Below are 15,142 nucleotides of genomic sequence, written 5' to 3' on the forward strand. Positions count from 1 at the left end.
AAATTAACTACTTTCACATGGTCAAATGTTGTTTAAGCTTTTGTTTAACCCTTGTGCTATCCTAGGCACTTTATCATTGGGAGGTTGTAGTCATACCACCAGTAAAGATAATAATGAAAATAATGAAACCATACTGTTATAATGAAACCATTTTGAATCAACTTTTGAGAGTCTAAATAAAACCTCCCCACACCATTACACTACCTCCACCAATCTTCCCACTTCGGACAAGTCAAATCATATCTCTTCCTGTGATTTTCATCTTCTGGGGTTAAAACAAATAGTTTTTGTAGGCTCTCTGTAATCTTTCTGTTTTTAACTTAGAGCAAAGTTTGCTGTTTTACTAAGGGATTCACACTGAATATATTTGTTTCGCTTAAATTGAACAAGAGTTTGATTCCCCAGATAATCAGTTTGGATTTAGCAACTTTGTCAATCTTTTTTCAAATCAGCATTTTTTTCTCAATGTCAAATCGCATGTTGCCATGGTGGCTTACATGGCATTAAAACCGTTAGTGTTGTGTGTATTTTCTGGAAGTCACAATCTTTTATTTATTTTGGTTTTAATATTGTGTTTTTTATCATCCAAACAAAGGAAGAAAGTTTCTTTGTCTTTGTGTTCCCACTTGTCAGACCTGCAGGCTGTTGGACTGAAGAAAGGGATGTTCTTCAACCCCGACCCGTACCTGAAGCTCTCCATACAGCCAGGGAAGCACAGCATCTTTCCCTTGTTGCCTCACCATGGCCAGGAGAAGCGCTCCAGAGTGGTGTGCAACACGGTCAACCCACAGTGGACCACAGAGGCAAGCAGACACACTCATGACACTTATTACACACTCAATCCACAAATGCAAAAGAATTCATGTTCTACTGAACTATAAATCTGGAGAATTTTGTCGGCAAAAGTCATCTGGAAAGCCCTCTTGACAAAAATTGTTTCCCAATGATATGTTTGGGATAAAACTATTGCTATAATGTTTTTTTATGAGCATGCATGAAATATTCATCTTTTAAGTGATTGCATCATTACATTTTGACAGGATTTTCAAAATCTAGTCCTGAGACTCATGTCTCAACCACCTACAGAGCTTCGATGGGGGGGGGTGACTGAGTTTTTTCTTGGTTTTAAAAGCAAAACAAGAGAATCAATGTAATCCATGGCAATTGTGTTTGCGTTGCACAAAACAAGATCAAAAGATTGATTCCTTTCCTTGATGACCTTTTTTTGAAAATCCATGTACATTTCCAGAGAAGTTAGTCTCTAATCGCCTGTGTTGGTCGTTGTGGAGACACGAGACAAAAACATTCAAAAAAATAACTCAAGTCAGCCCTTCATCAAAAAGTAAGTCCTATAGCTGCTGAAAAATATATCATATTTAGCTATATTTGATATTTTATATAATTTTCTTTTAATTCATAGTAAATGTCACCAATGCCCCTACCCCACCATCACGTCCACTGTGTCATGTGGGGAGGGGCAGGCGGGCAGGAAGGACCCAGAATGCAGAGGCGGGAGGGTTCCAGGGCAAGGGATTTATTAACTTAACAAAAAGCGCTGCTAAGCAGGGAAACAAAACAAAAACCAAAACTCACTGTGGGCATAGCATGGTGAACAGGGCAGAAGACTTACATGGAAGAGACATTACAACGTTAATGGACCAGCACAAGAGGAAGGGAGAGACGAGACTTAAATACAGACAGGGCAGACAAGACACAGGTGAACATGATCAGGACAGATAGGGACAAGGAAGTAAAACTCAGGAACATGACCAAACAGAACACCTTTCAAAATAAAACAAGAAACAGAACCAAACATGACAGAACAAGAAATAAAGCAAAAACCAAGACAAAAGAAACCCAAACCATGACACACTGTTTCCTTTATATAATTATTGTAGTTAGTACATGACTTCCTGTTCATTGTGATCACTGGGATATTTAAGGCTGTCAACTGCAGCTACGTAATCTAATAAAGTCCATTTCTCCCTTTCATCGCAATCAAAGCTGCTGAGGTCAGCTGTTTCTGTACGAAACTGAAATCTGAGCAAGAAGTTATATGTAATTTAATTCAATCTGTTTCTGTATAACTTCAGGATCTACATCTAGAGTCATGGAAGACCAGTGCTTTCCAAAAGTACAATTTGCATGGTACCTGATCGATCTATGGATGCAGTTCCTTTTCTCTGTCTGTCTAGAACCACCAAAAAGAGCAATTGCCTTGAGGAGTTGATCTGTACTGATAGCAGCTCAAACAATTAAGCCTGTTTCTTTTTTGACAGTGAAGCTTGACTCTGCCTCTGCTTTTCCCTAGATTTCCCTTAAAGTTGTACTCATGCTTATTTATTTTTGCCACATTGAGGTTAAATGGTTGTAAAAGGGCTAGTTTTTAACGTCCATTTAATTTTAGTGATCATTGGCATCAAAAAACATTTTAATTAATCCTGACAGTATTACGAGGATACTGCTGAAAGCTGTCAGGATATTGTCCCCTTAGAAAAGGGGATAGAAAAGACAATCCTTTTCTGCCTTCCACCACACAATAACTATGCATTTCTCTTTAGTCTGCGTCCTGATACAAAGTGGCCCATGGACCGGTACCAGGGATTGGGGACCAATGCTCTAAAGAACACATACAAGCTTTTTGATGTTTCACTCTGGGGACTTCTATCCTGATTTTAATGTTGGTCTTTTCTGGGAGGCATGCACTCAGCTGGTCCTTACTCTTTCTTTCCACCTGACTTGAAAGCTGAGCAAGTATGAAAAACTGCAATATGTAACAGAAAGATATTTTTAATAGTCGTTGTTTCATTGCAAGAAATAATACATCCAATAGAATAAAACTGTTCTTGTGGATCTGCTTGCAGTTGGACCTTAACGCACAGTCACGCTGCCAGATAAAGGCAGTTATTCCTTAGGATTACCCATCAACCCCCACTTGTCACAGCACCCACATTTTTAAAAATACATTTATATTTTGACTTTAAAATATTTAGATCCCTGACTGCCAAATGTTTTGCAAAGGCTAAAATATGGTGCATCTCAAATTATAAATTAAATTCAATTGCAGAATGAACCGATTCCAAATCACCTTTGAGTTAAATATCATATTCAAGACACTAAATAACCCCTTTTTGCCAAGTTAGTAATTAAGCTACGTCCTTTTAAATAAACTATAAAGGCCCGTACACACCGGGACGAATATTCGCCAGCGTTTTTCGCCACGTTTTTTGTGTTCACACCCAGGCGATTTTCGCTGACGATGAGCCGAGCGAGCATGCAATTTCATTCCCTGACATTAGATGGCGCTTAATGTAAATCAGAAAAACTCCTGTACACAAGGTGGCGCAGCGCAACTTTACGCTTCTTGAAGTCGCTTTTCACTCAGAAGAAGAGAGCAAGTATTTACGCGCTTGTCAGAATCAACATGAATATTTCCAGCAGCAGTAGCTCTAGCTCCAGTTCCAGCGATGAAGAAATTATTGTTCTGTAGAATGATGAAAGACACCGGAATAGACGCCGATTTTGGGTACATGCCATAGTTACGGGAAGAGAAGAACATGGGGAGTTTTGTCGACTGGTACAAGAGCTGAAAATGTATCATGAGCGTTTTCGGGGATATTTTAGAATGTCCGTCAGTGAGTGCATCTTCTTCGTCTTATTTCTTCGCGCAGTGTAGACGCTACTTGGCGTATATCTTCTTCGCCATGACGTATGTGTGCTCAGCAAGACAGTTTTGTGTTTGAGCACCCCCAAGTTTTGTTTTACTGTAACTTCAGAAGCTCCAGATACGTGTGCAAAAGCCCCATTCTCATTGGTCGTATAGTTTTTGACGCGGCGCGTCAAACCAAAAAAACGAACCCGAGGCGTTTTTAAAAAAATGAAGCTTTTACGCGTGGCGTTTTTCGCGTCGGTGTGCACACCGAGCCGCAAATGTTCTTAGCGCCTTAGTCACCTACACCTGAACAAGTGGTGCAGGTTTTTGGGTTATCCTGGCCTGTGGAGGGTTGTAGAGAGGAGAGGGTGTGTCTTGCGGCTCCCTTGAGGCTCAAACGGCAACCTCAAGGAGTGTCATGAAAATGGAACGTACCATTGTTGTACGTGTGGTTAGTTTACCGTACAAGCACTGGCCCCTTACTGACTGCACACGAATGCTGGCTGTACAGGTCTGTGAAAGTGATACATTAATGCCTGTGGGAAGCTATAGAATGTCCATACAAACCATTCTCTGATTGTTTAATTTCCTCATTTTTAACGTTTAGGATGCAACTGATTGCTATGAAAATGGGCATGAACATTTTTACTCTACGGGCTCTCTGAGCGGTCTATGACCACATTCCGTGTGGCTTACCTGCGTGGCCCGTACAAGTTTGCACATTTTTTCACCTGCAGCCCATATCCACCCATAAGGGCAGTTGTGACTAAGGCTTAGGGCAGGTGAGACCAAACACAATTTCCTTTACATCATCCCTGATTAATTACATGATTCTCATGCTCTTTGAAAACCAAAAAGCATTCGCAAAACACAACACAATAGCGCCCTCACATGAAATGTTTTACATGGCGATGGAGGTAAAGGATCTACCATGGGTGTGCATGAATATATTTATGGTTATTCTTATGGTTTGCCAAGCTAAATATTCAGATAAATATAGCTCCCAAAGGAGGCCCGAAGGTTGAAAAAACTAGCCTTTCATGGGAGAACAAATGTAATGTGATAGCACCGCTCTTACTAAATCAAAGTCCTGGATGTCATTGAGATAATATCTTCTGTCAGCTGACATTGGCTTTCCTCTCAGGAGTTGTTATCTCTAAATTTTTATATATTTATTGTGCTCAATCCAAATGCAAATCTCCTCTTAATAAATTCAAAATGTCATCTACTGTGATTCTTGACTACTTTCATGTCTGCCTTGATTTGTAACTCAAATTCTGTGAGAGATATAGATTGTTTTTGCTACTCAGGGCTGCTTCAGCAGAGAGCCACTGCGGAGTTGCAATATTAGAGATGTAATATGCAAAGCCCATGACCTTGCTATATTGATTTTTATTACCCTTTGACTTTGCTGAAGGGTATTTCTAAATTGGTTGAGCCTCTTGCCCTTTGTCTGCCTGTTTCTGCACCAAATCAGCCATTTTCATTTACCTTAATGCTCCTGCTTTTACACACGTCTTTTTCCTGTCTTTGAAATTTTTCCAAATTCAATTTGCTCCCTTTTGGGTCAACTTGTGAATTATTTACCTTTGCCTCTCCTCGCTTCCATCTTTTCTTTTTCTCTCCCTCTCCTTTTCAACGCTGCCAGCATCCCGCTGTCGTCTACCTCCATCCTAAACTGCACGTTTTGCTTCTGCGTGCTGGTTTAATGTCACATTCGTGCTCCACTTCCCTTCAAGGGAAGACAATCAAAAAATGAAAGCAGGCGTGAAAATGCTGCAGGAGCGCTGCAAGTTCAGCAGAAAGCAGCAAACAAAAAATGTTCTCTAGAAGCTGCTGGTAATCAAACTTTCAGAGATGCAGAAACAGTTGAGTCTTTATGCTGTAATTACAGTTTAATTACATTGCAAAAGAGCCTGATAAGTCACCATAAATAAAAATGACTAAATATATTGGAAATGAAAAATTGAGGTATTCCTTAAATCAGCATACTTGCTCATAAGCACCAGAAATGATAGAAACAGAATATCTATCGATAAAAGCACAAAAGACAGCAGCAGCAAACTGAAAGCTTGTTTTTCTGAATTATGCATGTCTTCACAGTCATTGTAAAAGCTCTGAGCTACAGACAGTTAGAAAACTCGGCTCTGTGTACTGCTTTATTGATGTGTCTGCTCTTTTTAAAGGAAGATTCAGGTAAAGAGATGACAATGTCTGTGACAGGAAAGTATGCGGGGATTCCACCTCTTTATTTTGTTTGTAACTATTTTCCTGCATGTTAAATGAAAGATTCTGAAGCAAAGCTGACTTGTTATTGCTGTATTTGTCCAAGAAAATCCTTTTTTTTAATCCACAAACAATTTGCAGTATTACTCTTTGGGCATTAGGCATGACACGATGCTGTTTAGTTTATTAAGAGTTCAATCATACACAACATTTTTTTCTCTTAAATAAACAACCCAAGAGGTGTTTTTTATTATTTTTATTTGGATGTTTGGACCTACAGAAGGACGCTTGAATCAGGCTTGAAAACGACATCAGAGCTAATCAGACCAGGACTGACGCACAGCTTCAAAAATATTTTCAATGAAAACTATTGAGAGTTTTTATTTCGTTTGAAAGAAAATGAATACAGTTTACTAATCTGTGAAGTAATGGATTAATATTAAAAGTATTAGATAGTTTTGAAATCAAATCAAAATTTGCATTTAAATGTTCAAATTAACAAAATTAAAGCGGTAACTGACTGACAAACTCTGCAACAGAACCAGTTCTCTTCAAATGTTTTAATACTCTTTATTTTTTACTGTAGTTAAGTCTGTTTACAGTCTAGTGGAATGGTTTTCCTTTTTTTCCAACAATGTGCTGCCCGCAAAACGTTATTTTGGCAAAGGCTACTTGCTGAAAGAAAGTATTTAGATTTACTAGAGTAGTTGATAAACTACAACTGCTCTTTAATCACTTTATCATTTTTAAGTGTTTTTGATTAACGTTTAGAATATTGTCAGTAGCTCTCCCCATACATGTATGTTTTCAGATTCAGTATTAATTCAACCTCTTTTGTTTAACATTATTCTAAATCTACAATTTTCAGAACAGAATCAGAATCTTTTATTTTATTTTATTCTCTACTGTGCTTAAACCTTCAAGTCCTTTTTATGTTTTAGTTCCAGTTGTCAACCATTGGTAGAAGAGTGAATACATTTGTTACTATTTCCTTTTCAAATGTTTACCTACAAATTAGAATTGATTTTATCCTCCTGTTCATTCAGGATGTAGGCATTTAAAAGCTAATACTCTTTGAAGTAAAAACAATTTTTTTTTTTATTTCAAAGTCCCACCCTGATCTTCTATTGATCTATTGCAAAGGCGTTCCCAGCGGTCTTTTAATTATGACTGTGCAGTTTTTAGTAAAAAAAAAAAGTATCCTTTTCTATAGCTTTGGCAGAGCGGCAGTAGTTCATTAGAAATTTGTTTCTGAGTTGTGGAGGGGACTGTAAGTCCACCTCCACTTCCCATTATCCATCTGTTTACACTCTGTCCCTTACACTAGATTACAGCTCCTCACAAATCCAACCTAACATTATTGGTGCAACAGAAAAGGCGAGCAATATCAGAGCTATCCAGATGTACAGTTTAGATTCAGATTCCAACTCAGATGAGGAAAACAAAGACGTTCATGGATGTATTTGCCTGCAAGTGGATGCATCAGAATGTAGAGGAGCAGGGAGCTTGTCTACCTGCAGATTGTAGTTTCTTCATCACAAAGTAGCTCTTTTTCAAGCAGCATTTTTTTTTCCTCTGCACCTGATTCACAAGGATTTGAATAAAGGAATACTCAGAAATGCAATTTTAAGGCTTAACTTTCTTTATATCTGTCCTCCATCCTCAGAACATTTTCAAAACACTAAAAACAGACGATTTTCATCAGAGTGGCTCTATTGTTGTATTTCTTCCTGGTAGAGTGGAAGCAGGCATTGGCATGTAACAGTTTGAACGTTTCATTTGTGTTTTCTGGTTGTCATTTTGCAGACTTTATCGTTATAGTAATGTCCACGTCTGGATGATGATTCCGTCTTTGTGTCCACAGAGGTTTAACTTTGTGTCTCTGCCCACGGACGTCCTGGAGATTGAAGTGAAAGACAAATTTGCCAAGAGTCGACCAATCATCAAGCGCTTCCTTGGAAAGCTGTCCGTCCCGGTCCAGAGGCTGCTGGAGAAACATGCCATTGGGTCAGGGAAAGAGCTTGAAACACCTGTTTTCCGTTTCTCTTTTCTGCTTCTGCTCTGATTTTCTCTTGTATTTCATCTGAAGGGATCGGGTTGTGAGTTATTCTCTGGGCCGCAGGGTGCCAACAGATCACGTCTGTGGCCAGCTACTGTTCCGCTTTGAGCTGACCTCCTCCATTCACCCCGGTACGCCAGAATGAGTGTTACATTTGTCATGCCTCCCCTTTCTATTGCTGCTCTGTTTGTTATTTGGATCGGATGCTTCAAAAATAACTTCTATCCTTAGATGACGAGGAAGTCTCTCTGGTCATTGAGACAGCCTGTGCTGAGGCGGGAAATGCAGCAGACGACGCTGGAGGAGCTGCAGATGACGACACGCTGAGTGTGGGCCCCGACATGCCCAGTCTACCCTTGGATGCCCCTTCTGAAGCAGAGACCTTAGTCCCTGCCCCCTCCACACTTGAAGAAGAAACCCATTCTGCTGAGGGGGAGGAGGAGGAAGCTGGAGCTCAGGTGGAGCAAGGAAGACCGGAGGAGGAGGAGAGGAGGGAGGAACCTCCAGCCAGTCAGCAGCAGGAGGAGAATGAGAAATCATCGGAACAGCAGGAAGACAACGGTATAAAGGAGGAAGACATGGTAGGAGGAGAAGAGAGGGTGCAGGAGAGGAGGGAGGAGGAGCAGAGACAGGAGGCCACTCTTCAAACTGAGGAAGAGGCGTCAGTGGAGAGGAAAGATGTTGGCGATGAAGCACAGCTGGAAGCCTCCTCTGGTGGAGCAGCTGCTGTGGAGGCTCCTTCTGAGGAAACTGCCACGTTCCAGGGAAACCACACAGGAGCAGGTGAGGAGGCCCCAACGGGAGTAACAGAGGGAGGTGAGAGGAGCTCTCCTCCCTGCTCCTGCCAGCCTCTATTGTCAAACCTGAATTCCAACGCTTTGTCCCGACGGAAAAACCGCCCCTGCTCCCTCCCGGTGTCGGAGCTGGAGACGGTGATTGCGTCGGCTTGTGGTGAACCGGAGACGCCGCGGTCCCACTACATTCGCATTCACCACCTCCTCCATAGCCTCCCATCTGCCCAACAAAGAGCCCCAAGCCAGGAGGACGAGCACGTCCTGGAGGGAGACGATACCAGCAGCACTGTGGACGCCACGTCACCAACACTCAAAACCTCCAAGGAGGAGAATGGGCCTGAGGAAGAGGAGGAGGATGATGATACAACTCAATCACCATCACAGGTGGGTAGAAGAAAGTCGCCATTACTTGATAGGTTATCTGAGAAATGCTCAGCTTGAGCAGAGCAGATTTCTTCTGGAGTGCAACTGAAGATCCGGGTTGTTTTTAGGTGCCTGAGTGTCCGGGGCCCTGCTGCCGGCGCTCCCTGCCCCGCAGCCTTTCCATCGAACGCCTGTCGGAGCTGAACCAGCTCCTGGAGGGCGATGGAGGAAGAGCACACCCAGTGGTGAGGAGGATCTCCCCCTCCTGCCTGGACAGTGAGGAGGGGGATTCCAGTATCGGAGGAAGAAGAGTTTGTGGCGGCACGCACAGACCTTTGGGTGAGAACGAGTGCGAGTTCTGCGACACCTCCTGCTACAGCACCTCCTGCTACAGCACCTCCTGTTACAGCACCTCCTGCTACAGCAACTCAGGCTTTGAGGCGAGGGGCCGATTCTGTAGCCACAACCGCTTGTCGTCGGTTGACAGCAACCGGCTCTCGGGGAGCACGGTGTTCTCCTCTCAGGATGAGGACGATGAGGAGGAAAGCGCCTTTGAGTCAGTGCCTGACTTCGCCCACCCTGAGGCCCAGAGTCTGGGTGGGCCAGAGGAAGGCAGAACGCCAACAAGTGGATTCAAGGAGAACAGGAGAGGGGAGCAGGAGGAGCCAACTGTGGCTGGACCCAGTGACAGGAACGGCATAGGTGAGGATAAACGAGACATTTTGTTGGCTGATAAACAAATGAACACATAATTCACAGGCTGTGTTTTTTTATGAATCCACTCACATTCAACCATTTTATCCATTGCAACAAATCAGAGGCCACATTATAAAAGACAATACTGTGTGCAGAGTTGGAAGGTTCATTCCTTCCATAATAACAGGGCTGAAGAGTTTAGCTTGTATATTTAGACATATTTTTTGATTCTTCAACACACAGCTTTTTTAACCTTCTTTATGACGCTGTCTCTGACTATATAGAGCTGCACAATGAGTGAAAAATTCAAACCGACAAGCAGAAAAGTTTGAGAGAGAACTTCTTTTTTTTTACATAAGTATGTCCACATAATTCAAATTTTTATCGGCAGAGTGATTACAAACCCAAAAATGTCAGCCTGCGTTTGGTTGGCAACTATATAATGGAAAATTAGGGAATTTTCAGATAATAAGTACATAAAGTACTAGCATTTACTGCACCAATGGCAAAGGAGAAGAGCAATGAACACCACAAATTTTCTGAAGAACAAAAAAAAAAAAAACAGCCACATAAATCAGAAAAAGCCTAAAAAGGATTCCCAAATGTCATCAATAAGAGTAAAAACTGATAACATACAGAAAAAGGGCTGCATGGTTAGCATAATGGCCTCACAGTAAGAAGGTTCGAATCCCAGCTGGGACCTTTCTGTGTGGAGTTTGCATGTTCTCCCCGTGCATGTGTGGGTTTTCTCTAGGCACTTCGGCTTCCTCCCACATTCCAAGAACATGCTTCATAGATTAATTGTTTAGTCTAAAGTGTTCCTAGTTGTGTGTGCAGGAGTGATTGTGTTGCCCTGCAACAGGCTGTCGACCTGTCCAGACTGTACCTTGCCTTCACCCAACACTAGCCGCGACAGGCTTCGACAATCCCATGACCCCGAAAAGGATAAGAAGAAAATGGATGAATGCGGTCAGAAAAATCAAAAATCTGTCATTGAAGCAAACACATGAGGACAGTAAAGTTCACACCATTTTCCTACAAACTGAAACATCAAATCATTTAATTTTGTTTAAATAGAGCACATGTGCTACAAACGGGATATGGGTGCAGTCATAATTGTACTTTAAAAAATTAGAACTTTGTACTGTGTTGCTTTGTTTGTTTGAATGGTTTGCAGCCTGCATAAATAGTTAATATTTTGCTGTATAGTTTTTTCAGAAATATTATTTTTGACAGTTCAACATGATTTTCTTGATGCTAAATACAGATGTTGACCCCAGCCTAATGGCACGTTTCCACCAGGTATGTTCTTAAACGCGCGTTTAGTGTTTCCACTGGATTGTCGCTACTCAATAGTAGCACATATCTGCCACCTATAGATGGATGATGTTTGATGTGAAATGTTGAAGCGGTTGAAGCAGTACAAACTTTGCTTTTTCTTTTGCTTTCACAGCTCTACTATTCCCATATATGAAAGGCTTTATGTTATACGCTTCCAGCCGGGCACAAACTGCAATTATTCATTTCTCCTCCATGATCAATTTTCAAATAGTTGGCACCGCCTTGAAATAAAAGAGATGCCATCTATACATCACTACCAACTCTGACTCCCTGATTAGTCAAAGTTCTATCTAGTTTAACTTTTAAATTAGCGCTTTAGCTTTGTATGTAGAGCCTGAAAAGGGTCGTAAACAGTTACAGAGAGACACGTGAACACGAGAGTTTTACACAAACTTTTCACTGAAAGTGGCTGCTTGAACGTGGGTTGCTGAGGGCGGCGTGAATGTAGCTTAAAGCTAAAAAGGTCAATTAAAAACTAGTCAAAGAAAGGCAAAATTTGTTTTGAAAAATTGCTGGAACTATGAAAATCACAATATCTGCATGAAAGGTTCAAACAATTACCAAATACTAAATAAGTTGATGCTATTTTATAACTATATTTCAAATTTAATTACCAAAAAAGCTAAAAAAAAAAAAAAAAAAAAAAATTAAATGCCCAAAGAGGGATGCCAAAAAATAAATAAATACTGGTAATAGTAAAAAAATGCCAAGAGCAATACTTAATTTTAGATGGTCTATCAGGAGAAATCAATGAATTAGTACGGTGGTTTCAATTGTGCAGTAAAACCCTAAAGTCAACAAATTCAAAAGTGGACCAATCCCTTGATGGTAAAAGCATTCATTTTGAAAAAGCTGAACGTAGGCCGAAGATTTTATGTGCAGAGAACCAGAATACAGTTCTCAGTAAAGTAATGTCAGTGCTTAAACAGAACACATATAAACCACATTGTAAGTTGGATAGATCCGCTTAATGGTCTGCTGTAAACGGAGACTGGCTGCCAAGCTTCACTGGATGATGCATCTGTACCACAGTAGATTTTTCAGGACGACTGTCTCACACTGTGGACCAAGAAAGTAGGACACAGTGCCACCTTTGTTTTCCTCTGTTGACGATAACCCTCCAAGGCTTGTTCATTTACCAACATTGATCTGTTTTTTTCTCTTTTCTTTAACACTCACAGAAAAACCAGGGACACTCCCTGCTATGGTTGCACATAAACACAAATGCACACACTCGTGGAGTGTCTCACAAAAATAAAATTGAATTACCCTTCTGCGAAATGCAATAAAAATGTCAGACTTTCAGACTCCTGGACAGATGTGGGCGTTTTTAAGTTATTTATGTTGGCTGGTCTTGTTGTTTAAACACACACACACACAGCTATTACCAATTTTAGGATTATATCTAGTTGTGGTGACCCTAAAAATAAATCCAGGATTCTAACAAATTTACTTGTTCGTCTGGAAGAAAAATGTTGACTGTTCCCTCTCGTCCAGCGGGGTTTAACCTTGTTTAAAGACCAGCAGGTGGAGGAGGAACAGGGAGGTGAGTGCTTTCTCTGGCTAGACTGCAGCTGTTCGGAGACACCTGCAGAGCGGAGTGAGTGCCATGGTGAAATGTTCATTTTTGGATAACACTCTTGATCAGGGGTGGGCCAAATTTTTAACTCGTGGGCCACAAAGTGGGCCAGACCAGGAGCAGATCTGTAGAGTGTTTTGTTTATCCACCTAATTGCTAAAGGAAATCCTGACAAAAAAGTGCTTTAATTTTGATTGGCAATTGAAATATATGTTTTAGGATAGGACATTTTGGAGTTTTTATTTTAAAGCTGTGGCTTTTGTTCTCATTTTAGTACCAATTGCACCAATGGTTTGATGTGAAATGGAAATTAGGGAAATACTCCGTTCATATGCTATTGGAATGATCAGAAAAATGCCTGTCCGAGTCAAATAACACACATAAACAGTTTATTTTTTTTATTCTCCAGCACCACATGAATGCAGAATAACTTTTTGCACCTGGAGAAAGGTCAATGTATTTCTAGTGCACCATCTATTGGGGACACACCAAAAAATAAAGGATTCATAAAGGTTATCAATATATTGATTCCAGTTTAGTGGATCAGATTTGCCCATCACTGCTCTAGATGTATTCGGGATGTTTCTGAATGGAAGCAGAATTGAGCTACAGAGAAGGGCTTTAAATATTGTGTTGAAAGTTTGAAAGTTACAAAATTGTCTCTCACTGTAAGTATAACTGTTAAAAATTTCACAATAGATCAATGTCTAAAACCCATCATGTCTCAATATTCATGTAGTTACAGTATGATGATCATGAACATAAACGTTTGTTACATTCCCTGCTTTTCATTTCCTTATCCATGCATGTGTCATGTTTCTGTTAGGGGATTTAGAGGTCTGAATATCCCAGCAAATGCATCTCAATACTGAATCCACCTATAAAACATACAAATGTAAAAATGGTTCATCTGTATGTATTTCATTCTGTTTCTGCAAATTGGTCCTTTAAGCTGTTCCTGTCAGGCTGCTTCCTGTGTCCAGTGCAGTTTTCACAATTAACAAGAGAGTTGTTGAGTTAAAAACAAAGAAGTGGATTGATCAAAGAAAAAATGGTTTTAAAATTAAAAATAAGAAGAAAGTTTATTAACAGGAGGTTAAAAAAATTCTAAATGAAGGGATTTATAGGAAAGCAGAACCAATATTTAATCCCTCGTAGTAGAAGTTAATTCTGTCAGTCTTTTCTATTACCCCCTCCCAGAAATACCACCTACCTTTTCTTTAATCCTGAGGCTTTACTGTGTTTTTGTCACACTTACTTTGCTCTTACAGTCAAACTAACTACCAAACTCTAAAAGCCGTCTCTCACAGCCACTTAGGAAACATATTGTGCTTATTGAACAGATGAAAATTGGTCATACGTCAATATACGTGGAAAACTGAAAAGAGTGAAAAAAAAGTTGTGGTCTTTACGTGAAATTTTCACAGATGTATCACTAATGAACCACGCTAAAACCACAGAAGAAGCACTGGCTGGACCCAGAAGCAGGACAGAAACAGTAGGTGGCTGAATAAGTGGTCTTTATTGAGTCCCAGTGGTGGTGGAGGATTCAGGCTTGTAGGTTTGTGGCTTTGACAGGTGACAGAATGGAACCTTGCTTGGAGTCCTGAAGAGTGACAAACTGTGACCAAAGGTGGAGGCGTAGCTGATGCCTGGAGAGGCAAACAGAGAGTGGATAAGCTTGCAGCATGAGGCACTTGGCATCAAACCAAACGTAGACTTGGCTTAGAGCATAACATGGGTCTGAATTCTACCGCCTGAAGCAGACGGACTGACGTCGCCTGATGGGTGAGGAGTCCATATGAAGGCCGAGGCTGAAGATTCCCTGGTGCTGTAGGTGTGGGGGATCAAGATCCTACTACAAAGAACACGTACATCAAAGTAGAACATGAAACATGCGTGATTATTACATGGTTTATAAGTAATTCATTAGTGATCCATGCGTCAATTACGTAATTTGAACGTGATATGTGTGCCGTATACATGATATAAATTCATACATCTGTGGCACATGCATAAAAAAAGACCATTAAACGTAAATGGAAGGGTCATAGAAAGCCTCAAATTTTGTGTATGCATCTCGCAAAAATCACGCACTATTGCGTAATATTTGCAATTACAAAAAATATTCACCTAAAGACCCGTCGGCCGAAACCCTCAACGGACATCAGCGCACATCTACGAATGCAAGAAACCCAAGAATTACGCAGAACGTGATGTATAACGAAAGACCAAAATTTCATATGTGGACACAAAATGTAGGTAGTGGCTGTGTGACATGGCCATAAGGAAGGGCATCTATAGTGTTTCTACAGTCTTGATTGTACAATGAGGCTGGGTAGAACCTTCTAGATCAGGGCTGGCCAACTCTGGTCCTTAAGACCCACAACTCTGTCTGTTTTTCAGCTCTCCCTGCTCAGCCTGCTGCTGAA

The 15,142-nt window shown here is 40.8% G+C and overlaps 1 protein-coding gene across 4 annotated transcripts in view; it reads left to right on the plus strand.

The window, feature by feature from the left end:
* hecw1a (HECT, C2 and WW domain containing E3 ubiquitin protein ligase 1a) overlaps positions 1-15,142 on the plus strand; it is a 73,353-nt gene that overhangs the window by 25,432 nt on the left and 32,779 nt on the right. For all 4 annotated transcript variants that reach the window (XM_020712462.3, XM_078938559.1, XM_020712461.3 and 1 more), the window contains 5 exons: positions 634-803; positions 7,743-7,885; positions 7,968-8,068; positions 8,169-9,115; positions 9,223-9,796. In XM_020712462.3, coding sequence (XP_020568121.1) covers positions 634-803; positions 7,743-7,885; positions 7,968-8,068; positions 8,169-9,115; positions 9,223-9,796 — 1,935 coding nt within the window. The remainder of the gene's footprint in view (positions 1-633; positions 804-7,742; positions 7,886-7,967; positions 8,069-8,168; positions 9,116-9,222; positions 9,797-15,142) is intronic.

This window comes from Oryzias latipes, chromosome 20 (assembly GCF_053564925.1).
Source record: "Oryzias latipes strain Hd-rR chromosome 20, Olatipes_Hd-rR_3.1".
Taxonomy (NCBI): domain Eukaryota; kingdom Metazoa; phylum Chordata; class Actinopteri; order Beloniformes; family Adrianichthyidae; genus Oryzias; species Oryzias latipes.